The 26,986-nt window shown below is 41.2% G+C and overlaps 1 protein-coding gene across 2 annotated transcripts in view; it reads right to left on the bottom strand.

Moving 5' to 3' along the window:
• The window catches only part of tbcd (tubulin folding cofactor D), a 282,112-nt gene that overhangs the window by 223,453 nt on the left and 31,673 nt on the right, over nucleotides 1–26,986 (bottom strand). For both annotated transcript variants that reach the window (XM_072558324.1, XM_072558323.1), the window contains exons 3-6: nucleotides 17,883–17,980; nucleotides 17,676–17,777; nucleotides 12,868–13,014; nucleotides 4,278–4,333 (exon numbers count right to left, since the gene is read on the bottom strand). In XM_072558324.1, the coding sequence (XP_072414425.1) occupies nucleotides 4,278–4,333; nucleotides 12,868–13,014; nucleotides 17,676–17,777; nucleotides 17,883–17,980 (403 nt within the window). The remainder of the gene's footprint in view (nucleotides 1–4,277; nucleotides 4,334–12,867; nucleotides 13,015–17,675; nucleotides 17,778–17,882; nucleotides 17,981–26,986) is intronic.

Here is a 26,986-nt window from a genome sequence, read left to right as displayed (position 1 = left end):
ACCTTTATCAATCCGTGACCTATGAAGCATAATCCCTAAGAAGAAAAGACAGGAAGATCCAAATAGAGGATTCGACAGCTGGCTCATTTTGAAAACTTGAATTTCTGGTCAATCTTAATGGGGGGGAAGGGGGGGGGGTTTAATCAGACTAGAAGGGAAGGTAAAAGATAGGTGAGAGGAAGGAGGTGTAAACAGTTGTTCATTAATTATTCACTGTTATACTTTAAGAAATAAAGTTGTTAATTTTAACTTCAAATAGTTCTTGACCTCTCAAATTTCCACAGATTACTGCACGGGATAAATCTTTTCCGTGTTGCTAGTTTAAATTAAGCAGGAGGGTTTACCTCATGTCATAACACTGCAGAGTCAGTGTCAAAAAGTGTGGCACTGGAAAAGCACAGCAGGTAAGGCAGCATCCAAGGAGCAGGAGAGTCGACATTTGAGGCATAAGCCCTTCATCGGGAACATTGCGGGGGAAAGGGGCAGAGAGATAAATAGAAGGGGGCGGGGGTGGGGAAGGCACCTGGAAAGGCGATAGGTGAATGCAGGTGGCACTAGAGAGATATATTTCCCTCCCTGCCCCATTTGCATTCCACAGAGATCATTCCCTCTGTGACTCCCTTGTTAGGTCCATGCCCCCCACCAACCCAACCTCCATACCTGGCACTGTCCCTTGCTGCTACAAGAGGTGTAAAACCTGCACCCACACCTCCTCCCTCACCTCCATCCAAAGCCCCATAGGATCTTTTCACATCGGGCAGAGCTTTTCCTGCACATCCACCCACCTCATCTACTGTGTCCGTTGCTCTTCATGTGGTCTCTCTACATCGGGGAGACAGGATGCTAACTTTCGGAGCATTTCAGGGAACATCTCTGGGACACATGCACAAAACAATCCCACTGCCCTGTGGCCAACCACTTCAACTCTCCCTCCCACTTCCCCAAGGACATGCAAGTTCTCGGCCTCCTCCAGTGCCAAATCCAAACCACCCAACAATTGAAAAAGAATGCCTCATCTTCCACCTTTGGACCCTTCAACCACACATCATCAACATTGAATTCACTAGTTTCCAAATCTCCCCTCCTCCCATCTCATCCCAGATCCAACCCTCCAATTCATCACCACCTCCTCAACTTGTCCTACCTGCCCACTCTCCATCCTACCTATCCACTCCAGTATCCCCACCAACTTATCACAATTACGTCCCCATATGCACCCACCTATCGCCTTCCCAGCAACATTCTCCCCAGCCCATCCCCGCCATCCTATTTATCTCTTAGCTCCCTTCCTCCCACCCCCAACATTCCTGATTAAGGCTGAAAATGTGTTGCTGGAAAAGCGCAGCAGGTCAGGTAGCATCCAAGGAACAGGAGAATTGACGTTTCGGGCATAAGCCCTTCTTCAGGCATATGCCCGAAATGTCGATTCTCCTGTTCCTTGGATGCTGCCTGACCTGCTGCGCTTTTCCAGCAACACATTTTCAGCTCTGATCTCCAGCATCTCATTCCTGATTAAGGGCTTGCACCCAAAACGGCGACTCTCCTGCTCCTCGGATGCTGCCTGACATGCTGAGCTTTTCCAGTGCCACACTTTTTTACGTGGATAATCCACGATCAACTACTCATACGTCATCTTTAAAAAAAAGTTACTTTCATCTCTGTCCTTTAATTACCTTCTGACATATGACATTCTGTTGCAGGCAATCTACTTCAATGGCCTTCCTAATGCTGCTCTGTAACAGAACACTAGGCAGTGCTTGTAACCACAGTTGTTGGCACCATATGCTTCTCCAGAACAGCAGAAGAGGAGGAAAAAAATGACAGCTGCAATTCCACATACAACCACAGTGTGGCAGATTCCACTAGTCCATGTTTTACATGGTCGCCTCCTTTAAACTGTGCTCTATATTATTCCAATATAATTTACCAGGTACCAAAGATCTGGTATAAATCTTCTAAAAATATTGCAACACTTTTATATTGTGAATTAAACGCATTCAGTTACTGAAAATGAAAGGCTGATTGTGACATTTGTTTTAATACAATTAAAGTGCTTACATTATTCAAAGTCAAGTCCTATAATTGGTTGCAATTTATGGAAAGAGGTAACAGACAGGTGTCAAATTGCATAAAGCTATCTCAAGAAATTAAAGGAAAAACAAAATGAAAACCTTCATGTGGTCCATAAATTTAAATGCTTTACTACCAAGCTTCTTAGTTGGAGTCTTCAGTCTTTTGCACCTTAAGGTAAATATAGCACCCTCCTGCACGTCTTGAGTGCATGTACAGAAACATGAGCACTGAAGCAATCACAACCTTTAAAAATACTGCAGTTATTCTGCTATCACTGAAGACCCTTGACAAAACAAAGTTTGGGCACCTTGACCAAAATTGGAATCAATGGTTATTGAGGGGCAAACTCTCTGCTACTTGCAGTAATACCTGGTACACAGGAAGATGATTGTGGTTGTTGTAGGTCAATCATCTCTACTCCAGGACATCTCTGCTGGAGTTCCTCAGGGAAGCGACCTTTCCTCCATCATCAGGTCAGAAATGGAGATGTTCACTGATGATTGCACAATGTTCAGCACCATTCACGACTCTTTCAATACTGAAGTAGACCACGTTCGGATGCAACAAGATCTGAAAGATATCCAGGCTTTGGCTGACAAGTAGTAAGCAATACTTGCGCCACAAAAACGCCAGGCAATGATCATCTCCAATGAGACACAATCTCATTAATCCTCTTGACATCCAATGGTGTTACTGTCACTAAATTCCCCAACTCTCAACATTCTTGGGGTTACAACATAAACACATTGGCTCGAAGAGCAAATCAGAGCCTAGGAATACTGCAGCCACCATTGACAAGGCACAACTCAGGAGTGCGATGGAATACTCTCTACTTGCCAGGATGGGTACAACTCCAACAACACTCAAGAAGCTTGCCACCATAAAGCAGCCCACTTGTTTGGCACAAACATCCACTCCCTCTACCACTGACACTCAGTAGCAGCTGTCAACAATCTAAAAAAAAAAGCATGAAATTCACTAAATGTCCTTAGACAATTCCTTCCAAACCCATGATCACTACCATCTAGAAGGGCAAGTGCAGCAGATACATGGGAACACTACCACCTGCAAGTTTCCCTTCAAGCCACGAACCATCTTGATTTGAAAATATATCACTGTTCATTCACAGTCACTGGGTCAAAATCCTGGAATTATCTCCTTAAGGGCATTTTGGGTCAACTTACAGCAATGAATTGCAGCAGTTCAAGGAGGCAGTTCACCACCATTTTCTCAAGGATGACTCGGGAAGCACAATAAATGCTGGCCAGCCAACGACACTCATGTTCCACAAATGATTTTTTTAAAATCATCCAGTTTTGTGACTTGACCACAAGGTGGCCTTGATCAGGATCCTTTGGTGCATTCTTAATGGCAGTAAGCCACGTGGTCTTTTAATACAACAGGAAGAAGAATCCACAAACCAGCAGCAGAACTGAGACTGTGAACCTTCTTCATAAAATTATTTCATAATACATTAGCTTATATTTTGGATTTTGCCACCATAGGTTGGTTAAATGCATTCTGTTCCCTCAAATTAAAAGAACACAGCTTTCTTCTCTTCCTTTTAGGTCCCTTGTGCCATATGTCATCTCTTGCCTCAGTATTAGACGGTCCAGTGGCAAACCACTGTGCAGTGTGAAGGCAAGTGATCAAATTTGATTTTCATAAAGGTACAATTTGTGTATCAACATGATAATTCTTCATATTAACACGGTGGCACAGTGGTTAGCAAAGCTACCTCACAGCGCCAGAGACCCGGGTTCAATTCCCACCTCATGCAACTGTGTGTGTGGAGTTTGCACATTCTCCCAGTGTCTGTGTGGGTTTCCTCCGGGTGCTCCGGTTTCCTCCCACAGTCCAATGATGTGCAGGTTATGTGAACTGGCCATGCTAAATTGCCCGTAGTGTTAAGTGTAGGGGAATGGGTCTGGGTGGGTTGCCCTTTGGACGGTCAGTGTGAACTTGTTGGGCCGAAGGGCCTGTTTCCACACTGTAAGTAACCTGTAAGTAATCTAAACTAAGTAACCTACTTTTCATTACTATAGAAGTTTAAAAAATGAAACTGTTCAGTTTAAATGCTAATGCAAAAAAGTCCTGTAATGATAAGTTTATTCCATTCACATGTGCACAGACACTTGTAAAATTAAAAATGGACAAAGGTCCATTCAGAACCAGAGGAATAATAATTCTGATGACACACTTACTTGGATACAAGGACAGCAGCAGCATCTCTTGCTTTGTCACTGACTGTCAGGTAAGACTAGAATAAAAATAAATTCCAATCATTCAGTGAAAATGACATGCAATTTGCCTAAAATAATTATTTAAATGAAAGTCTAGAAATTTGGGAACATTTATTTTTAGTGTTAACTCTGCATAACACCATCATTAAGGCAGAGTACTAATTTTACTTTTTGCTGCCTAATGCTGAAAGTATTAGAAACAAGCTTAAATTTCATGGGCACTGACCATTTTCTAACATCTCATTAATTTTAATGTGAGCCCCAACAGTGAATGCAACACTCCTGCCAATCTACAAACACACACTTTTTCGAAACAGGTCACTAAAGAGGAAACTGGTTAGTCAGAACACGTATCAATTTTTTTTTTGCCTTTCTCAGTGCACAGGAATTCCAAGACACAACAAGAGAAATTATAGGCCTAGCTGGTGTTCAGGCCAATGGTCTACATCAATCAGCATCACCAAAAATAAATTAACAGGCCATTCACTGTGTTTACCGTTTGCCAGATCTTACTGTGTGCAAATTGGTTGAGTTGCATGCTGACAGTTTATCTGCATAATCACATGATAACACTTTAAAAATTACTACATATGAAGTGCTTTTGGAAGTCTAGCTGATGTTCAAGGAGCAATACTAATTTCCAAATTGATATTTATCTCAATCCTCTGGTAATGTTTCATTGCCATGCATTCAACACTCTTCCATTCGTTTTCCTTAAGTTGTGCACTGTTTTTGGAATAGAGGAACAGAAGTAGGCCATTCAGCCCCTTGAGTCTGTTCTACCATTCAATGAAATAATGGCTGGTCTGCAGCCTAACTCCACAGTCTTGCATTTGGCCATATTCCTGAATATCTTAAGAAAACTTTATCTGTCTCAGATTTAAATTAACAACTGATGTGACTTCTACTGCCATTTATGGAAGGGAGTTCCAAAGATCTCCCATCCTTTGTGTGTAGAAGAGCTTCCTAACATCTCTCCTGAACAGTCTGGCCCTAATTTTTAGATACCCTAGTTCTAGAATCCCCAACCGGTGGAGATCATTGATTTTTACCTACTCCAACTTTTCATGTTAATATTTTGAAGACTTCAATCAGATCACCCCTTAACCTTCTATAGACTAAGAAAACTGGCTTAATTTGTATAATCCCTCCTCATAACTTAATTCCTAAAGTCAAGGCTTCATTTTAGCAAACCTATGTTGTGCTTCCTTCCAAGACTAATATATCTTTCCGAACATGTGGTGCACAGATCTGGTCACAGTACTCCAAGTGGGGTCAGCCTCATCAGCTGCTACTCACCCATACTAATATATACACAAGTTAATTGTACATTATGCACTTCCTCATTATCAGTTACTTCCACCTTCACCCCAACGCAAGCAATCTTCTTTCAACTTCAATGTCATTCCGAATATCATTATTCACAAAATCCCCAACCAATCTTCTTGCCCTATTTCAGTGATATCCCAAAGTCTCAAATTCCAAAAACAGCATCTTTGAAATTTCCTAATGTCTCTCACAATCCACATACAGTGTTCTATAAATTCATAGCTTGTAAGATCCAGGCATACAAAAATTCCAACAAAATACAATAAATAAAGAACAGGAATAGGCTGCTTAGACTTTCAATCCTGCTCTACCATTCAATAGGATCATTGCTGATCAGATATTACTCATGTCCACTTTCCTGCCCTTTTTCCATAGCCCTTGATTTCCCAACTAAAGAAGAAATTATTTTCCTCAGATTTAATATACAAAAGGGCGCCACTCCCACAGCTCCCTGTGACAAAGACTTACAACCATCTGAGAGTAGAAATTCCACCTCATCTCAGTCTTAAATTGGCACCCCCTTATTGTGAGACAATGCTCTTTAGTCTTAGTCCACATCATGACAGAATCTATCTCCTCAGCATTTATCCTATCAAGCCCCTTAAGAATCCTATATGCCTCAATGAGATCTCATCTCATTCTTCTAAATTCCAGTGAGTAATGTCCAAACCTGTTCAGCCTTTGCTCATCAGTCCCTCAATTCAAGGGATCATCCTAGTGAGCCTTCTCCGAACTGCGTCCAATGAAATGGTCATAGAGATGTACAGCATGGAAATAGACCCTTCAGTCCACGCCGACAAGATATCCCAACCCAATCTAGTCCCACCTGCCAGTACCCGGCCCATATCCCTCCAAACCCTTCCGATTCATATACCCATCCAAATGCCTCTTAAATGTTGCAATTGTACCAGCCTCCACCACATCCTCTGGCAGCTCATACCATACCCATCCCACCCTCTGTGTGAAAAGGTTGCCCCTTAGGTCTCTTTTATATCTTTCCCCTCTCACCCTAAACCTATGCCTTCTAGTTCTGGACTCCCCGACCCCAGGAAAAAGACTTTGCCTAATTACCCTATCCATGCCCCTCATAATTTTGTAAACCTCTATAAGGTCACCCCTCAGCCTCCGATGCTCCAGGGAAAACAGCCCCAGCCTGTTCAACCTCTCACTATAGCTCAAATCCTCCAACCCTGGCAACATCCTTGTAAATATTTTCTGAATCCTTTCAAGTTTCACAACATCTTTCCGATAGGAAGGAGATCAGAATTGCACGCAATATTCCAACAGTGGCCTAACCAATGTCCCTCCTCCCTACCTTTTATCTTAGCCTGCTGGACACACTTTCCTTATTCCTGAAGAAGGGCTCATGCCCGAAATGTCGATTCTCCTGCTCCTTGGATGCTGCCTGACCTGCTGCGCTTTTCCAGCAACACATTTTCAGCTCTGATCTCCAGCATCTGCAGTCCTCACTTTCCCCCCAATGTCCTATACAGCCGCAACAAGACCTCCCAACTCCTGTACTCAGTACTCTGACCAATAAATGAAAGCATACCAAACGCCTTCTTCACTATCCTATCTACCTGCGACTCCACTTTCAAGGAGCTATGCACCTGCACTCCAAGGTCTCTTTGTTCAGCAACACTCCCTAGGACCTTACCATTAAATGTATAAGTCCTGCTAAGATTTGCTTTCCCAAAATGCAGCACCTCGCATTTATCTGAATTAAACTCCATCTGCCACTTCTCAGCCCATTGGCCCATCTGGTCGAGATGTTGTAATCTGAGGTAACCCTCTTCGCTGTCCACTACACCTCCAATCTTGGTGTCATCTGCAAACTTACTAACTGTACCTCTTATGCTCGCATCCAAAAAATTTATATAAATGACAAAAAGTAGAGGGCCCAGCACCGATCCTTGTGGCACTCCACTGGTTACAGGCCTCCAGTCTGAAAGACTAACCTCCACCACCACCCTCTGTCTTCTACCTTTGAGCCAGTTCTGTATCCAAATGACTAGTTCTCTCTGTATTCCATAAGATCTAGCCTTGCTAATCAGTCTCCCATGGGGAACCTTGTCAAACACCTTACTGAAGTCCATATAGATCACATCTACCGCTCTGCCCTCATCAATCTTCTTTGTCACTTGTTCACAGTATTCCAGATGTGTTCTCTTATACGATTTCACTAAGACTTCCCTAGACTTCTACTCCAAACCCTTGAAAAAAGGGTCAGCATTCCATTAGCCTTCCTGATTACCTGCTGCACCTATGTGCTAGGTTTCTGTGTTTCATGCACCCAATCCCTTTGTGCGGCAGCTTTCTGCAGTTTTTCTCCCTTTAAATAACTTTGTTTCTATTGTCCTCCCTTCCAAAGTGAACTACTTTGCATTTTCTTACATTGTAGTCCATTTGTCAACTTTTTGCTCACTAATTCAATCTATCAATATTCCTCCATAAATCATCTGCATCCCTCTCACAACGTGCCTTTCCACCTTCTTTTGTGTTCATTGCAAATCTGACGACAGCATATTCACTTCCTTCCTCTTAGTCATTAATATAAATTGTAAACAGTTGCGGTGCCAGCACTGAACCCTGTAAAACCATGCTGGTCACGACTTCCCAACCTGAAAAAGTACCTCTTATCCCCACTCTCTGTTTCCAACCCAGGAGCCAATTCTCTATCCATGCCAATATACTACCACCAACACTGTGGGCTCTTCTCTTACGTTCATTTGTAGGTACTTATCAAACACTTTCTGGAACTCCAAAATTATCTATCCACTCCAGTTGAGACATCCTTGAAAAATTCTAATTAGTCATACATGATTTCCTTTTCATGAACTTGTGCTGACTCTGCTTGGTTAGATTATGCTTTTCCAAATTTATGCTATTACTTCCTTAATAATTGATTCCAATACTTTTTCAACAATAAATGTTAGGCTAATCAGTCAGAGTTATCCGCTTTTTGCCTTCCTCACTTTTTGAATAGTAGTCAAAAAGGTGGCACGGTGGCACAGTGGTTAGCACTGCTGCCTCACAGCACCAGAGACCTGGGTTCAATTCCTGACTCAGGTGACTGACTGTGTGGAGTTTGCACATTCTCCCCGTGTCTGTGTGGGTTTCCTCCGGGTGCTCCGGTTTCCTCCCACAGTCCAAAGATGTGCAGGTTAGGTGAATTGGTCATGCTAAATTGCCCGTAGTGTTAGGTAAGGGGTAAATGTAGGGGAATGGGTGGGTTGTGCTTCTGCGGGTCGGTGTGGACTTGTTGGGCCGAAGGGCCTGTTTCCACACTAAGTAATCTAATCTAGTAATCTAATCTAGTGTAACATTACCAGTTTTCCAATCCTCTGATACTTCTCCAGAATCAAACAGCTTTTGGAAAATTTCAGCTGATGCGTCCACCATCTCTGTAGCTACCTCTTTTGGGATCCAAGGATGCAAGTCATCAGGGCCAGGGAACTCTGCCTTTAGCCCCATTAGTTTATCTAATACAACTCTTTTTAATGATGGTAATGGCACTTAATTCCTCCCCCATATTTTTAGTATCAAAGACTGATGCAAAATATCTGTTTAACTCCTCTGCCATTTCCTTGTGCTCCAAAACTGTCTCCATAGATTCATTTTCTAAGATGCCTACATTTACTTTGATGTCTCTCTTCCTTTTTATATATTTAAGGAAGATTTTATTATCAGCTTTAATATTACTCACTAGATTGCTCTTGTTGTTTATTTTCTCTGTCTTTATTATCTTTTTTAGTACTCCTTGATTGGATTCTGAATTTATCCCAGTCTTCTGGGCTATCATTTGCTTTGGCCTCCTTGTATGCTTTTTATTTCAATTTTAATCTCTACTTACCTTCTCTGATTAGCCAATTGTTGGTTTGACCCCACTCCTAGAATCTTTTCTTCCTAATGGGATGTATTTTTGTTGAGAGAGTTATAAATTATCTCCTTAAAATGTCTGTCTCTGCTTGCTTACATCTCACTCCTAAATTCGCAAAATGCTTGTGTCTAGCTTCCATTCATCACGATTCTACTGTTCTCATCACCTTAACCACCCTATTACATCAAACCTTGGTCCCCGTCTTGTAGCAAAACTTTTCATTCCCCACACCTGCCCTTCGCATTGCAGAGTTCCTATCATTACTCCCTCAAAGTTTGAACAGTGCAAACTTTAACACATTTCGTGGTCAACTGGTCTCTGCATCTAATAAACAAATCTAGCTTGACCATGTGCAGCACTGTGATGCTTCACTTTCTTCAGCCAAAACCACCAGGAACTACTATAGAGTAAGGACAGTTCCTTTTTGCTCGAACTAACTGCTTCCTGAAAGTCCACTTTCTGAACTTGATCCACTATCAGCTGAAACACCAAGGAGTTCAAAATTGTTTGGAAACGAGACTTTAGATCTCTTTGTTCTCCAGGTTAATTGCATCCCAAGCCAGATGCTGAAGTAGAAACTAGATTTTATTTTTGATAATAAGTTTATATACAGAATACAGTATCATAGTTGTCTGCCTTCTACCTACCACCCCATTACTCCCGAAGTCTCTCTTTATAATTGCACTCAGTATTTAATTAACTATACTCTTTATCGGTATATTTTAACAATGTAATTAACATATCCACTGACACCTAGACCTTAGCTTCCCACCCCCACACACCCTGAATTCCTGTCTTTCTTGAAGCATTCCACCCACCCATCAACATTTAACTCTCTCCAAATTCATCACACTTCTGGTCACATCTTGCATTCAGGATCCCCTTCCACCACCGTGCTATTGTTCTTGTTGCTGGTCACAGTGTATGACAATCGGTATCATCTTTCTCCCATGTCCAAATTTTCTGAACTGTGCTTGCACAATTCCATCCTCATTCATCCAAACCCAGGCAGAATATCTCGAGAAATAGCATTTCCTTCCTCTCCACATGTTATTTCCAGAATACCCACGACCGATTCAAAGATCTATCTACCCATCCACCCACAACTTGCCTCCATATACTCATCTGTTCTAGAGATAAATGTCAACTTTCATACATACATTGAAAAGATCCTCCTTTACCTCTCAACTACCTCACTAAAGATCGCAGTTTCCTCTGAGTTGTTAAATGTAGCCTGCAACCTCAAGTTAAATGAGTTTTAGCTTTCTCAACTTCCACAATGGGAACAGAAAGTCATCTCCTTCAAACCTGCAGCTTATTTAGTTCGCTGGTTAGATATGCCATTCCCTCCCTAACCAGTAACTCGGCTTAAACCATGCTGCCTTTAACCTAAAAAAAACTGCTGTGCTCTAAGGTTAGAGATTCAGGAAACAAACGTACCTGCAGCAAGGAAAGCACTTACTTGCATCTTCACAACCACAGCTCAGCCCTGCTCTTACTTGATTCCTTCATAGGAACACGAGTAGGCTACTGAACCCTTTGAGATATTCAACAACTCAATGGGACTTTGGGCTGATTTGTACACTAATTCCACAGTCCTAACTCCTGCCCTTCAATACCTTCAGTGAATAGAAATTTCTTAATCAACTATTCACAGCCAATAATTTGCCTCGAATCAACTGTGCTTTTCAGAAGAGTGTTCCTAACGTTTACCATCATTTGCACATACAAGTATTTCAGACTTCATGCCAGAAAGGTCTGGCTCCAATGTGTGCACTAAAGCGCAAACAAGCAAAATCATAAAAATGGAGAAAACTATCAGTTCCCTGTCATAACTCAAACTGTAATCAAATCACCTCTTAATCTTCTAAACCCCCTTTTGTGCAACCAGTGCTCAGAACTTATCCTTTGGAATTCAGACATCATTCTGTAATGTCCAAACTCTTTTGGCACATGATATATATACTGAACTGCTTCTACCCTACTTGCAAGGTTCATATCCTCCATCCTCAAATGATATTCAACTTGTCCAAATATCCACTCAACATAACTTGTCAGAGGTTAAGTTCCAGTTGCTTATTACCCAACTTGCCATTGAAGTTGGGACTGGGTCAAAGTCCTTGTCCTTTCATTGCATCCATAGTCTGTTTCTACCCTTTCTCTCCATTTAGATCATACACACAAAAGAAAAAGGAGAATGCTAGCTGACTATGCCACTCCTCCAATTGCAGATTATATTTCTCAAAAGCACCTGTTAACTATTTTTTAATCCAATTTCTTATCAAAGCACACATTCTGCAAATTTAAGTTTCCACTCTTGATAGCTTTGTCAATTTGTGTTGCCACTTTGAGTGATTTAAGCCAATCTGTAAGCCAAGAACAGTTTGTTCCTCTACAATATTTCGTTTTGTCCCCCCAACTTCCTTATTACTCCTTCAGAAATGAACTAAAGTCTGGTCAGCCATGATTCCATTGAATGAAAAAACATGCTCAAAAGTGTTGAATGCCATCTCTAACTACCAAGTCCCATGTTCCTAGATTCTTAATGAACCTCTTAATTCCAAAAACAGAAAACTCAAAAGATTTTCACAATCTTTCCACAGTTATAGAGTCACAGAGATATACAGCATAGAAACAGAACGTTCAATCCAACTTGACCATGCTGACCAGATATCCTAAATTAATCTAGTCCCATTTTCCACCACTTAGCCCATATCTATCTAAATCCTTCCTATTCACATACCATCCAGATGCCTTTTAAATGTTGCAATTGTACCATCCTCCACCACTTCTTCTGGTAGCTCATTCCATACATGTACCACCCTTAGGTCCCTTTTAAAGTTTTCCTCTCTCACCCTAAACACCTATGCCCTCTTGGTCTGAACTCCCTCCACCCTGGAGTAAAGCGTTTGTCTATTTACCCTATCCATGTGCTTCATGATTTTATAGCTCAAATCCTCCAACCCCAGCAACATCCTTGTAAATCTTTTCTGAACCCTTTCAAATTTCACAACATCCTTCTGATAGGAGGGAGACCAGAATTGCACACAATATCCCAAAAGTGGCCTTAACAACATCCTGTACAACCGCAACATGACCTCCCAACTCCTATACTTAATGCTCTGACCAATAAAGGAAAGCATACCAAATGCCTTCTTCACTATCCTAGCTACCTGCAACTTCACTTCCAAGGAACTATGAACCTACATTCTGAATGACACCAGAATTCCTTTATAGTTAACATTAGTTTCTCATTTTTGTATTCTATTCCTTCAGAGTTTAAGTTAACTTGAAATAAATTGAAAACAGACAATTCTAACACAGCAGAGTCACAGCACTCACCTTTGCTACATTCAAAATCCGATCCATTGTTGGTGTCCTAGATTGCCCTGCCTGTGTCGAATTGTTACCGTCAAGTCGTGCCATATCGAATGGGAGTAAACAGGTCATGGATAACCATAATAGAAGTATGTAACGAGTCTCCCAGGTCTGAAATATACAAAACAATCTATCACTACACACCATTAGAATGCATTAAAATGCACACAGGTCTTGGAACACAGGCACTATCTAGGACTCCACTATGTGCAACACTAAGAACTGCCTAGGATTCAACCATTCGAATTCAGGACTAAAAGTCTATTCATAATGAAAAACCTGAGTATCATTCTTTGCTAGGTAAGAGGAAGCCAGGATCTGTGCTCAGTTATTTCTACACAATGAGATTGCAGGCACTACAGAATTGATTGTAATCCTGAATTGAGCTACAAACATTTGTTTTGTCTTAAATTTTCTCCCAAAAATAAAATCAAAAATAAACTGATTAAAATAAAATACCTGTTAACATGCTTATTTTCAATTTTTTTTCCCCTGACTGAAACAAGTGGCTGAGGAATTACAAACAAATGAGCAAATAAATATTACCCTAACTAGAACTTCTTTCAGAAGCTTTTTTTGTAAGCAGCAAAAGAGATAGTATTAAGCAACAAGTATAATTTTTTGTCAGGATGGAAAAAGGATTACTTAAACCAATGCTACAACAGACTTGAATGTGCTATTACTATTAACCAATAAGGAAAAGAAGGTGAATTATTGGAATCTATTCAAAGACAAGATGCCTGATAACAACGGAGCACTGGCCTTTGTGTAATCTATAAGTTGAACCTTCTTATCAAATAGAATTCAGACAGAGGAAATAAAGATTTGATCACCCTCTGCATCATAAACATATTTAAAAAGGGCCAAGTACTAATTTTGACAACTTATAATGGTCAAAATTTCATGCTTTCCATGTATACAGGAACTGAGGTGTTAATTTATTAAATTACAACAACAGCACTAATAGTCCATATTTAAAAAAATGAAAACCTTTGAAAACAACAGAATTCAGTTTGTTTCATGCTTTACAACAATTATTATTTAAACCACAATCTGTGTCAAAACAGAATGGATTTTCAAACTTAATTTCTCTTGCCATGACAAACATATGACAAGCATATATTTCTCAAGATAAGCTCAAATTTAGCACAAGTAACTCAATAGAACGTAAAGAAAAAGAGTATCAAACCGTGGAATTAAAATATAGGGCATACGAGTCGGGATGAGAATTCATACAAAGTTCATGTATTTATGTCTACAATTTCATTGGTAATAATCCAAATCTACTCTCTTCTCAAAAAACCTACCATGTCACCCTTCAAAAACATCTTTCCTAGAAATCCATGTTTAAAGCTGGGATACTTGACATCCAACACGTCAAACCACCTTCCACTGTTAGGACTGCAACCGCTGGAGAGTTCCTGTTCCCATAATTCTCATTAGCTCTAGCAATGCTGAAGTTAATGATGCTACACTTGGATCAATGCAGCCTTGATAAGAAAGGCATTCATTCTACTTCACATTTGGAACTCAGCTCTTTTGTTCATGCTTGAACCAAGACTTTCAGGAGGTCAAAAGCCGACTGAGCATCAGTATGCAGATTACTGCTAAGTAAATGCTGCTTAATAATATTGCTGATGACTCCTTCCATCACTTCACTGATGATCAAGAATAGACTAACAGGGCAGTAATTGGCCAGGTTGGAATTGTCCAGTTTTATTTTAATAGGAAAACACATTGTCAGGTGTTTTGTTAATGTCTTGTGATCTTCCTCAATGCATCTATTTTGATATAATCTGGCAAATTATTTTCAACAATTCCAAAGCTATGTTGCTGATAACTTAGCACATTTAGGAGTTCGGAAAGCACAGGCACATGTTTAAGGAACAAATAGTCACATGCCTTTAAGAGCTGGAAAATGATGACTAGATTTTCTATCAACAACAGGTTGAATTGAAAAGCACTTGACAAAAATGGCAGTGGTTAGCAAAACAAAAGCTGATGAACCCACCAAGAGCAATTTAGCACAGGTGCATTGGTCATTGTCAAATATATTCACAGGACAAAATAATCAGATGGGATGAACAGCAACACACGGATTTCAGAAAAAGCAAATAAATTATTTTTCTCAATTTTTATATGAAACTAAGGGGTTGCAACCATTTATAAGTTTCCTTGTACAAGGAAAATACATCAAACATGAGAGAGAAAGAAACCTGAATATAGGCAATTCTTTTTGTCTGGAAAATTTGCACCAAATATAACAAGTCTACACATGGTAAAAGAAAATAAGAGCCAAATTTTCATTACAAAAAACATAAGGATTTGGGTGTAATACAGTGGTTTCTCGATTAAGTATCGTATTGAAATAAGAAATAGAAAAAGTTTGCAAAGTACTTTGATTGCCTCCTGTCCTAAGTGTTCTCTTCAACAGTATTTTGACTACCTTTAAGAGGAGAAAGTGAATCTGCTTAAACGTCAGAATATTTGAGTCTGTTGCTCCCTAAAGGACTTCCCCATGACTCTGGCTAGATCCAATATAATCAGCCAAAAATTACAAACGGGGCACCCACAGAGATAATGGCTTGGGATAAAAGACAAAACTGTCAGCAGCCTCTGCATACATACGAATATGTTCAAACTGCAGAGCTCTACACTGATTGCATAGACTTGGCATTTTTCAAGTTTGGTGAGAGACACGCTGGCATTATAAAAGCTTCAGACTTACTGCATGTTATATAAAAATAGATCTAATTTCATTACTTCTTAATTATGTCACACATGTTGGCCATGTTTACTCTTGTTATAAATTTAAATGTGTCCTGATTATGGTTCAAAGACACCATTCATTCTGACAAGGTGTCTGAACATCTTTGTTTTAAGGGAGTTGAAATACACTGTCCAATATCTACTCCTTTGATAGTGGAACTCATTTCGGAAGGCAAGTTCTGCCAAACAACATGATTTTGAAATGAATATTTCTTCATTAACATGAATTTTGGATGAGTAACCACTGAAAGTCAAGGCTTTGTTTGAACTTTTAAAGGTCCCTAATTCTAGTTACCTGATTGTACAATTTAATTTTGTTTAACTGACACAATTTATCTTCACATATCATTACACATGACATATCATTATTATTATGGGGTTTCTTGCTTGGTTAACTAATTCCTCAGCATTGCACCCTGCAATCAATGCAACACGCTCTCCGTCCACTTTTGTCTTTGATAGTCAGGCAGCAGAAGGCTGTTTCCAAAAGCCAGATTCCTATTTCAAAGTCTGTGATTCTCACCCTAACCCACTTAACAATTAGGCAGAGATCAAAAGGAATTTCTGCACCATGGGCAAGAGGTAATTTAATTATTCATCTGGAGAAACTAATGCATGATTTAAACATATGAACAAAAAGCATAGAGACAGCCCCTCAAACCTGCTTTACCTTTCAATAAGATCACTGCTGACCTGATTGTATACTTAAATATGCATTCCTATCTACCCAATAATCTTTCTTCCCTTTGCACAACAAGAATCTGCACTCCTCTGCCTTAATATATTCAAAAATTGTGTTTCCATTACCTTTTCAGGAACAGTTGAAAAAACACAATGTGCAAAAAAAACCTCAAATCTGTTTTAAATTGTCCACTACAATTTTTAAAGTGACCTCTAGTTCTAGATTCTTCCAAAAGAGAAAATGTCCTCTTCACCACATACATTATAATCAGTTCCTCTACTCCACCATAGCCCTATTCCCAACCATTCTCCACAACACTCAACTCACTTAACCTTTTTTTAAATAATCGGTCCTCCATATTCACTCATCCCCTCCATCCCTACTCATATACTTATAATCTCCATACTCACTCTCACTGGCTTAACCCTTCTCTCCCCACCTAACCCCCACTTATTCAACCCTTTCCACCACAACTATGTTCCACTCACTCAATCTGTCCATCCCATCATTCCCCACTCACTCCTCTCTTCCTGAATTTTGTCACATTGCCAAACTTGGATCCTCATCATCATCCTATCAAAGGATTACATTAGATTTGATCCACACTGCCTGGAAGGGCAAGCCATCTACCTGAGATTTAGGAGCTCAGACCCCAAGGAAAGAGAACCTAGCTGAGAATTACAGCCATTTCCTTCAAGTAGTGCTCATACAGTCCTGGGATCTCAAATACGTCAAGCCAGAGTCAGCGCAAAGTGGTATTTGCTGCCCAGGATGTGGCTGAGACTATGGCCAACTGGAATCTCCTTTCCTCCTTCACAATCCTCTCACACATCCGAAGATCAACGCTCGTGCCTGATGCCGAGCGATTAGCAATGGGCTGGGTCATTCCTTTAGTATTTGAGTCTTGGTTTGAGCAAGAAAATCCATCCATCCTCCACCAACAACAGCAGCAACAGCAGCTCCCACAACAGAGGTGACACCAAGAAGAGAGTCCAGTGCAGAATGGCAGTCTGCAGCCTCATCAGTTGCTGCTGCATTTCCTGATCACCGAGATAGAGTCAAAGCTAGATCAGTATTAGCAATGGATGAAAGACAAAAGGGCTTGAATATTAGTTCCCTGAACAAGGCAACGGTTAGAAAGCAAATTAAATGGGCAGAATTCCATGATCCAAAGATCAGAATTCAGCCAACAGCAGAACTACTTGTCCCTAACATTTTTTCAACTCCGAAGAATACAGACTGCTTTTAGAACAATTATTTATGCAAGTCCTTGCTGTGAAAAATCAGTCTAAAGATGAAAAACTCATGACTCTCTACTTACATCACAGTCTTTTGGGTCTTGCTGACTGAGTAAATTCAACACTGGTTGCAGATCTACCACTTCATGAGGGAACAATCTCAGGAAATATTTATAGCCACGCACCTACGATGGAAAAAGAAAATTCCATAATACGGTTACAGATTTATTGATCTGTGCAATAACAGATTCTCTCAACAAATATTTAAGTTAACGCTAAAAACACAGTACCTTTGAGATGAGATAAAGGAATTTGAACGCAAGATGTACAAGAGATGAAGGAGAATGTTCATTGCGCACTATTTCCAGCAGTATATTCAGCATCCATTCTAGCAGCAATGTTAAAAAATAAAATTGTCAGGTGAGATCCATCACAAAGGCATCACAATTATTATCTTAAAACAGGCTCTCGCTAAAGCCAAACTTTCCCAAGACGTAAAGCAAGACCCAGGACAAGAGAATTTAATTTTCATCCATTGACTTCTGGACAGAATTCTAAGCAACTCTGCTATAAAGACAAATAGCAACATTACAACCATAATGCTTGCGTTCAAGCAGCCTCAAGGGACATTCAGAATGCCACCTTTTGATTCTGCACCCAATCATTTCAAACCAGTGGTCATTTTCCAAACATATTCACATCAGCAAATCTAGCATTACCCATTTCTTTAATGCATGCAATCTATCATGAGAACATCTAAATGTGGTTTTCTTCAAATCTAAAGTGCAGCCTTAAGATAGTAAGATAAAAGTGAGCATTAACAGATAGAAATGTAACATCAGTTTGAAGGAGAGAAGAAACAAATCTAATTAAGTCATATTCTCTCTAGATCAACAAAAATAAGTTGAGGTTGATTGAAGTTAACCCTGCAGGCACCATTAACAAAGCTATGCAGTTTTCATATCTTGTGTCAATCTGGTTGTTCCTACGATCTTATATTGCAAGTCACCAACAAGGCTTTCTACTGACTCAAAATCTAACCTTAAGGCTTGTTTTCAGCCAGCAAATCTTTATACAACAAAAAATCCTCCACCAGAGGGAGCATAGAAAACATAACACAAGATAAATGAAACAATGATTAGAACAAATAGAAGAGTTTAAACGGAAAGAAAAGATAACTAGCGATGTGCAAAGTTCAGGAAGAGAAAAAAACAAAAGTAGTAACAAAAAAGTAAATGCAATGTATTTTTTTTATTTTCCTGCAAAATTGTGTTTTTATTTAGATACTTGAGATACATATAATAATGTAGCATTCCCTGAGTATTTTTTATTCAGATGAATAACTACTTGAGTGTCATAATGCATGAATTGAAAACAACTTAACCATTTGGTCTCAAGAAACATTCTCCTGAAATTGCCAACAAATAAGGTTTAAGTAATCAAATTTAAAAGACCTGACTATGAAGATATTTAGCAATATTAGAGTAGAAAATGTATTTTAGTTCAGGAACTGGATATGTCAAAACATATTTTTAGTCAATCTGTAGCTCTACATATTTATTACTCCCATCTACTGTATACGATGGCTCATGAGCTGCAACATCAAATTGTTGTGAGCAAAATGAGCTCAGGGAAAACATTGATCCACCAGTTCCTAGTGGTCAATCGCAATGTAAAACCAATAACAATTAAGGAGACTTTGTGGTTCACATCATCCTTATCAGCTAAACAGCCAAAGCTAATGTATAAAGTCTTTACTGTTTTTACATAATTTAATTCAATGCTGAAGGCATTCCAAACATACGAAAATTATGTCCTTGTTTAATGTTTTTTCAACATGTATTCAGTTTTTAAACTCTCTTTCCTTTCTTAGTGATGTAAAGGATTATGAATCAACTTGTCAAAAAAAATAGAAATTTGAACTATAATCTGAACAAGAGGTAGGAAAATTATTGATAGGACTAAAAAACTACAGGAGTACAATAATACATTAAATTGACTGTGTATAACAAAAGGCGTTTGAGTGAACTACCTTAATTTAACAGCTAACTATATTGGTACAGACTGTGTTCATGAAATGCCAATGCAACCGTCAGTGTTTGTGATCACTGCTCATTTGAAACAGTGATGGGTTGTTTACCCTGTTTGATGACGTCAATGTTGCTGGATGCCTGGAGATTCCTTTGACTTGTTGCCAGAAACAAATTGATATCAGGACAAGGGAAATCCTTAGCTGTGGACTGCCTTCTTCAAGGTCAACAGCAAGCACCACAAAAAAACCAGTCCATGGAAATGGAGAACTATCAGTAGGCAACAGCAGGAAGGGTATGTTTTGACTAAGATTTTCAGGATCAACAAAATAAAGCAACAAAACCAGAAATGTAAATGTGATGTGAGGAAGGCAGTCATATTTTAGCATGCCTGATCAGGAGATGTTTCAAGACGACAAACATGGGTTGCTGGATAGGTAGGTTGCAGCCACAAAACAACTACATTTTCATTCACATTTGTTTTCATAATCTTATCAAAAAAAGCTTAACAGTTTACACAAATTTAACTGCATGAGCAAGTAATTAATACTAACAAAATGTAATCAACAATTCGACTTATAAAAAAGAATCAATGTCTCATCATGATTTCTGTCATTTGCAATATGCGCATCTCAACTGCTCATAAGTACTGAGTCAAAAAAAACTGTAGGTGCTGGAATCCGAAATAGACAAGCTGTAAGAACACAGCAAGCCAGGCAGCATCAAGAGGTGGAGAAGTTCACATTTCAGGCATAGCCCTTATTCAGGAACAGAGGCGGGGTAGGGGAGAGCTGCAGATAAAGGTGGGGGAAATGGAAGGGTTATGAGTGGAGAGGGGGCAGAGTATAAGGTAGTGATAGGTTAATACAGGTGGTAGGTACAACCTGGTTAGTCAATGGAAGGAATGAATCCACTTGGTAGCTGGAAGGAAGGGTTGGTCAGAGGGACGGATGGGAGGAGATGGGGCTGGGAAAGTTGTTTGAAATTGGAGTCCTCCTGTAGGCTGCCCAGGTGGAAGATGAGGTGTTGTTCCTCCAATCTGCAGTCTGATTTAATGTACTGTGGCAAAGGAGGAGACCATGGGTGGACATGTCGGAGAGTGAGTGGAAAGGGGAATTGAAATGGGCGGTGACTGTGAAGTCAGGCTGGCCCTTCCCCTCTATCTACAACTCCCCCAACCCCCACCTCCATTCCTGAAGAAGGGTTATACCTGAAACGTCAACTTCTCCACCTCCTGATGATACCTGTTCTTCCAGCCTCCTGCTCGTCTACATAAAAGTACTGAATCATGCTACAGGCTATGACAAACAGAAATAACTCCACAGAGGTCCATCACCAAGTCACCCTTTATTCACACACGGAGAATCCTTGACACTGATCCAGCTCTCAGGGTGATCAGAACCTCTGACACTCCTGTTTGTATGTCAGCCAGGGCTCCCTGTCTGGACTAGATTAACAGCCCGAATCAGGGAACTCATAGTCTATTAGGTCCACTTGACTGACCTCATTACAAGGTAAAAACAATGACTGCAGATGCTGAAAATCAAATACTGGATTAGTGGTGCTGGAAGAGCACAGCAGTTCAGGCAGCATCCAACGAGCAGCGAAATCAACGTTTCGGGCAAAAGCCCTTCATCAGGAATAAAGGCAGTGAGCCTGAAGCATGGAGAGATAAGCTAGAGGAGGGTGGGGGTGGGGAGAGAGTAGCATAGAGTACAATGGGTGAGTGGGGGAGGAGATGAAGGTGATAGGTCAAAGAGGAGAGGGTGGAGTGGATAGGTGGAAAAGAAGATAGGCAGGTCGGACAAGTCAAGGAGGCAGTAACTGAGCTGGAAGTTTGAAACTAGGATGAGGTGGGGGAAGGGGAAATGAGGAAGCTGTTGAAGTCCACATTGATGCTTTGGGGTTGAAGTGTTCCGAGGCGGAAGATGAGGCGTTCTTCCTCCAGGCGTCTGGTGGTGAGGGAGCGGCGGTGAAGGAGGCCCAGGACCTCCATGTCCTCGGCAGAGTGGGAGGGGGAGTTGAAATGTTGGGCCACGGGGCGGTTTGGTTGATTGGTGCGGGTGTCTCGGAGATGTTCCCTAAAGCGCTCTGCTAGGAGGCGCCCAGTCTCCCCAATGTAGAGGAGACCGCATCGGGAGCAACGGATACAATAAATGATATTGGTGGATGTGCAGGTGAAACTTTGATGGATGTGGAAGGCTCCTTTAGGGCCTTGGATAGAGGTGAGGGAGGAGGTGTGGACACAGGTTTTACAGTTCCTGCGGTGGCAGGGGAAAGTGCCAGAATGGGAGGGTGGGTCGTAGGGGGGTGTGGACCTGACCAGGTAGTCACGGAGGGAACGGTCTTTGCGGAAGGCGGAAAGGGGTGGGGAGGGAAATATATCCCTGGTGGTGGGGTCTTTTTGGAGGTGGCGGAAATGTCGGTGGATGATTTGGTTGATGCGAAGGTTTGTATGACCTCACTACAATCATGACATCCCTCCCCATGAGTCTGAGGACATAGGATAGTTCTTTATTTTTGTAGCTCCTCCTGGAGTGTTTTAGCACCGGGTCAGGTTCGTCCAACTCCGCCTCTGATATGGGTGGCATGTAACTCGTCTCTTATGAGCAGAGGGTCTTGGAAGAAATTCATTCCCTCTTCAGGTGGCAACATGCACTGTGTCAGGGTGGCACTGTGCTCAGTGATTAGCACTGATGATTCACAATGCCTGGGACACAAGTTCAATTTCAGCTTCAAGCGACTGTCTGTGTGGAGTTTGCACATTCTCCCTATGTACCCAGTGTCTGTGTCAGTTTCCTCCGTGTACTCTGGTTTCCTCCCACAGTCTAAAGATATGAAGGTTAGGTGAAATGAACATGTTGCCCATAGTATCATGGGATGTGCAGGCGAGATAGATTAGCCATGGGAAATGCAGGGTTACAGGAATAGAGAAGGGGGTTGGGATGCTCTTTAGAGGGTCAGTGTGGACTTGATGGGCCAAACAGCCTGTTCCCACACTGTAGGGATTCTACGATTCTGTGTCCATATTGCAGATTCTGAGGAATCTTCAATGCTTGACAGAGAGGGAGAACCCACAGATTTCAGAACAGTCGGAAAGGAAGTCAAGGAGCCAGGCACATTTTGATCCCGCAACATTTGTAGGTTTTCAGCTTTCACATAGTCCACGTGTTTGTTCAAGACCACCGCACCTATCCAAACTTTATACATCACTGGACCTGACCTCACGTTGACCATGCCTCTTATCCATGCAGGACCATTCCAGCTGTTCCAACACCAAATTTTGTCCCCTGAAGTAAATTGTCTCTCTCACTTAGCAGAGTCTTATGTCAGACATTGATATTGTTTATGCTGTTTCACCTTACCACCTCCCCTCCCCCTCCCCCCCACAAAGGTCCAAGGGGATCAGATTTAACTTGGTGCGGAATCTTCCCCATTAGGAAACTATGTTGGAGATATCTCTGCAGTTGCATGTGGGTTCATCAAATAGAAACTGGAATATTTTGGTATTTCATGTAGTTGTAGGTTGTTTCTTTTAGCTTGCCTTCAAAGTTTGGACTGCTCCTTCTGCCAGACCACAGGATAATGGATGGTATGGAGCTATTCTTACATGACAAATACCGTTTGAATTTAGGAAATACTCAAATTCTCTGCTGGTAAACAATGGTCCGTTATCTGTGACCAACACTTCCAGGAGTCTATGTATTGCAAAAGATCCGCACACTTTTCCTATTGTGCCTGGATTTGATGATGAACTATATGCATGCTCAGCCATTTTGAGTGGGTGCCCACAATGGCCAAGAACATTGAACCCATGAAAGGACCTGCATAATCAATATGTAACTCAGTCCAGGGTTTACCCAGACAGTCCCAGAAATGCTGGTGGTAATTTTGGACCTTGTTGGCACTCTGGTCACTGACCCAGTCATGAAGCTATGTCTGTATCCAATCCTGGCTACCAGATGTAATTTCTTGCCAACATCTTCATTTTGGAAACCCCTTGATGACTCTGGTAGAGTTCACCTAGAATCCGGCAGTGATCTTTGCTCGAGACAATAACTCTTGCTCCCCATAACGATATGTCGTCCTCTACTGTGATTTGGTCTCTCCGAGTCCAAAAGTGTTTCAATTCTGGTAGGACAACCCTTTCATTTCTGCCATCAGCACCAGATGTTTCAATTTTGCCAGGACCGGACCTTTCTGCGCCCAAAGTCTGATATTGTCAACTGTGACTGGAAGTGTGTCCAGAGAATTTAAAAATATTATTGACTCGTCCAGTGGCAGTACCACCGGTGGTGTATCTGCCAGCGGGAGGCAGCTTAAAAGCATTCGCATTTCCTACTTTGCCTCCGGATGGTGTTCCAACTTGTAATTATACGCATTTAGTATTACAGCCCACTGCTGAATTCGGCCTGAAGCTATGGATGGCACTGCCTTGTCCTCTCTAAGACCTAGCAGGGGTTTGTGGTCTGTTACTATTATAAATTAGTAAAGGTATTGGTGGAACTCCCTGACTCCAAATATGACCACTAAACCTTGCTTCACTATCTGGGTGTATTTCCACTCTGCATTAGCCAAAGCCCTGGATGCATACACTATCAGGCACTCCTCTCCATTGGCCACCTATGAGCTATTACTATCCTGATGCCACATGGGGATACCAAATCTCACTTGGGATCGCCATGTACCAACATCTTGAAAGGTGATAGCTGTTTATTCACTTCCCTGAAGGTTATGGCTTGTGCTATGCGACCATTTCCAAGGCTGACACTTTTTTTTAAAGGAGTTAATGCAAAAGGTGCTAGGATGGCGACCAGGTTATGTATGACCTTTCCATAATAGTTCACCAGCCTAAGGAAAGACCTAAGCTCTAGTACTGCCGTGGGAGCTGGGACATCTTTGATTGCCCTCAAAATATCTTCCAATGGGTGTGTAACCCAGTCTTGTCGAGACTGTAGCCAAAGTGAGTCAATTGGGATGCCTGAAATACACATTTTGCACTAAGGCATATACCCACCTGGGAGAAATGTCTAAGGACTGTGTCCAAGTTTTCTAAGTCCGTCATCTAGATAAGTGGCAACCTGCGGTTCACTTGTAAAATGTTTTCCATCAGCTACTTAAAACTTCCACAGGCTGACAATACCTAAATGGCAGTCTCGTATATTGGTACAAACTCTCATTGGTACGAACAGTAGCATTCATCTGGGAATCCTCATCCAACTGCAATTGCAAGTACTCTTGGCTAATGACCAGCTTCATGAAGGACAGCTCCCTCCACCAGCTTTGCATATAAATCCTCAATGCAAGGAAGTGGGTATTTATCCAGCTGCGAAGTGGATTTTGTTTAAAATCCCCACAAAGGCAAACCGACCCATTGGGCTTCACAATCGTTATGTGCGGTGCTTCCCATTCTGCAAAACAGACTGGTCTGATGATTACTCGCTTCCCATGCTTCTGATTTCTGCCTCTACTTTTGCCCCTAAGGCTAATAGCACTGGACAAGCCTTGCAGAATCGTTGAATTTCTTCCTGGTCAACATGCAAGGTGTTTTATAGATCCAAGACCTTCCTGAAAATATTTAGTTAGGATTTTACTCAGGCAGCCATTTTCTATTTGAAAAATGTTGAGTCAATCAAGGTGAATCACTCTCACCCAATTTTGGCCCATCAAGCTTGGGCCCAGCCTTTTCCGACAGTCAGTCGTAACTGAACAAGCTGCTTCTCATAAAAGACCAGAATGGAAGTTGTATCTTAATCTGTAAAGGTTCCCCTGGTTTAGGTTCTCAATCTAGCTGAGGACTTGTACAAACTCAAGGGTTGGAGTTCAGAGCAAATTTTGTTAAAGACTGGTTCTGTGATCACTGAAATGGCCACATTAGTATTGACATCCAATAAACCCAGGTGACCAATTAACAAGATGCTTATTTTGATTGGTTCTGATTTGGAAACTGTGAAGCAATTTAATGGTTCAAAACCATGTGTAAGTGGACTTTACAGGGTGTGCACTCTCCTGGATACTGGCTGATGAATTCAATTTCGGTCAAGTAGGACTCTTTTGCTGTCTTGAGTCCACATACCAACAGCAACTACAATGGCTTGACGGCCCTGATCCTGAAGAAAATTTTAACTGTTTGACCGAGGCTTGGCTTTGATGTGTGCTGACTGAGAATCACTCTGATCAGGATATGTCCTGAGTGAGGCTATGCAATTGCCTTCACTCAAAGTGATGGACCTCTCGCTCAGTCAGCCTAGCAAGAGTGCCCACTTCCATCAGAATACCCTGCAACTTTTCATATGCTCCAATTGCCACATTTTCCAATGATGAAGCCAATCGTAGTGCCAGCTTGAAGACCAGTTGGGCTTCAGCTAGAAGGCACCTTTGCATATTTACATCCTTAATCCCACATACCAAGCGGTCTCTCAGCATCTCATTAAGGGTTAAACCAAAGTCACCTGCTTCTGCCAATCATCTTAAACTCGTCAAAAATCCCAAAATGGATTCCCCTAGTTCTCGAATTGATGGGTAAAACCTATAGCACCTAGAATTAAAGGAGACTTTGGGTCGTAATATTCCTTAATTAAATCCATCAACTCTTGAAAGGTTTCACTACCTGGCACCTCAGAGGAAAGTTAGGTTCCTAATAACTGAAAAAGCTGTGGGTCCACAAGCTGCCAGGAGAATCACTCATTATTTTCATCTACCGTGAAAAAAATAATGCATTCTTTCCACATACTGGACCCAATCTTTGTTAGTAGGATTAAACAAGCTAAGCTTCCCAAATAATGGCATGATGCCAGAAATGCTTACCCCAACTCAAAGAATTTCTTCAGCAACATGCTTTTCTCTCATTACCACTGAAATAATTCTGAAATCTGCCATTCTCAGCTGATCTGACTGATATGTGATTCCAGACCCACAGCAATGTGGTTGACTCTCAACTGACCTCTAAAATGCACCTCGGTTCAAGGGCAGCTAGGTACAGCAGTCAGAATCTAGTAACCGTCACCCTTTATTTACACGTGGAGAGTCCTTGACATTGATCCAGATACCTCAGAGTGATCAGAACCTCTGACATTTCAGTTTTTCTGTCAGTCAGGGCTCCTGATTGGACCACATTAACAGCCCAAATCAGGGAACTCACACTCTGTGATGTCCAGTGGGCTGACTTCGTTTCAATCACTAGAGTAACCCTATAAATAACCCGTAAAGGAACATTATCTATTTGATACATTTATGACACTCCTATTTCAGAGTCAAACACTTTTAAATATTGAGATAGATCACTTTTTTTATTCACTTGTGGAACACGGGCTTCATTGGCTGGCGAGCATTTATTGCCTGTACCCAGCTGCCCTTGAACCGAG

Source organism: Chiloscyllium punctatum, chromosome 39 (assembly GCF_047496795.1).
Source record: "Chiloscyllium punctatum isolate Juve2018m chromosome 39, sChiPun1.3, whole genome shotgun sequence".
NCBI classification, from domain to species: Eukaryota; Metazoa; Chordata; class Chondrichthyes; order Orectolobiformes; family Hemiscylliidae; genus Chiloscyllium; species Chiloscyllium punctatum.
The sequence above is the reverse complement of the archived record's forward strand: the minus strand, read 5'-3'. Positions and strand labels throughout refer to the sequence as shown.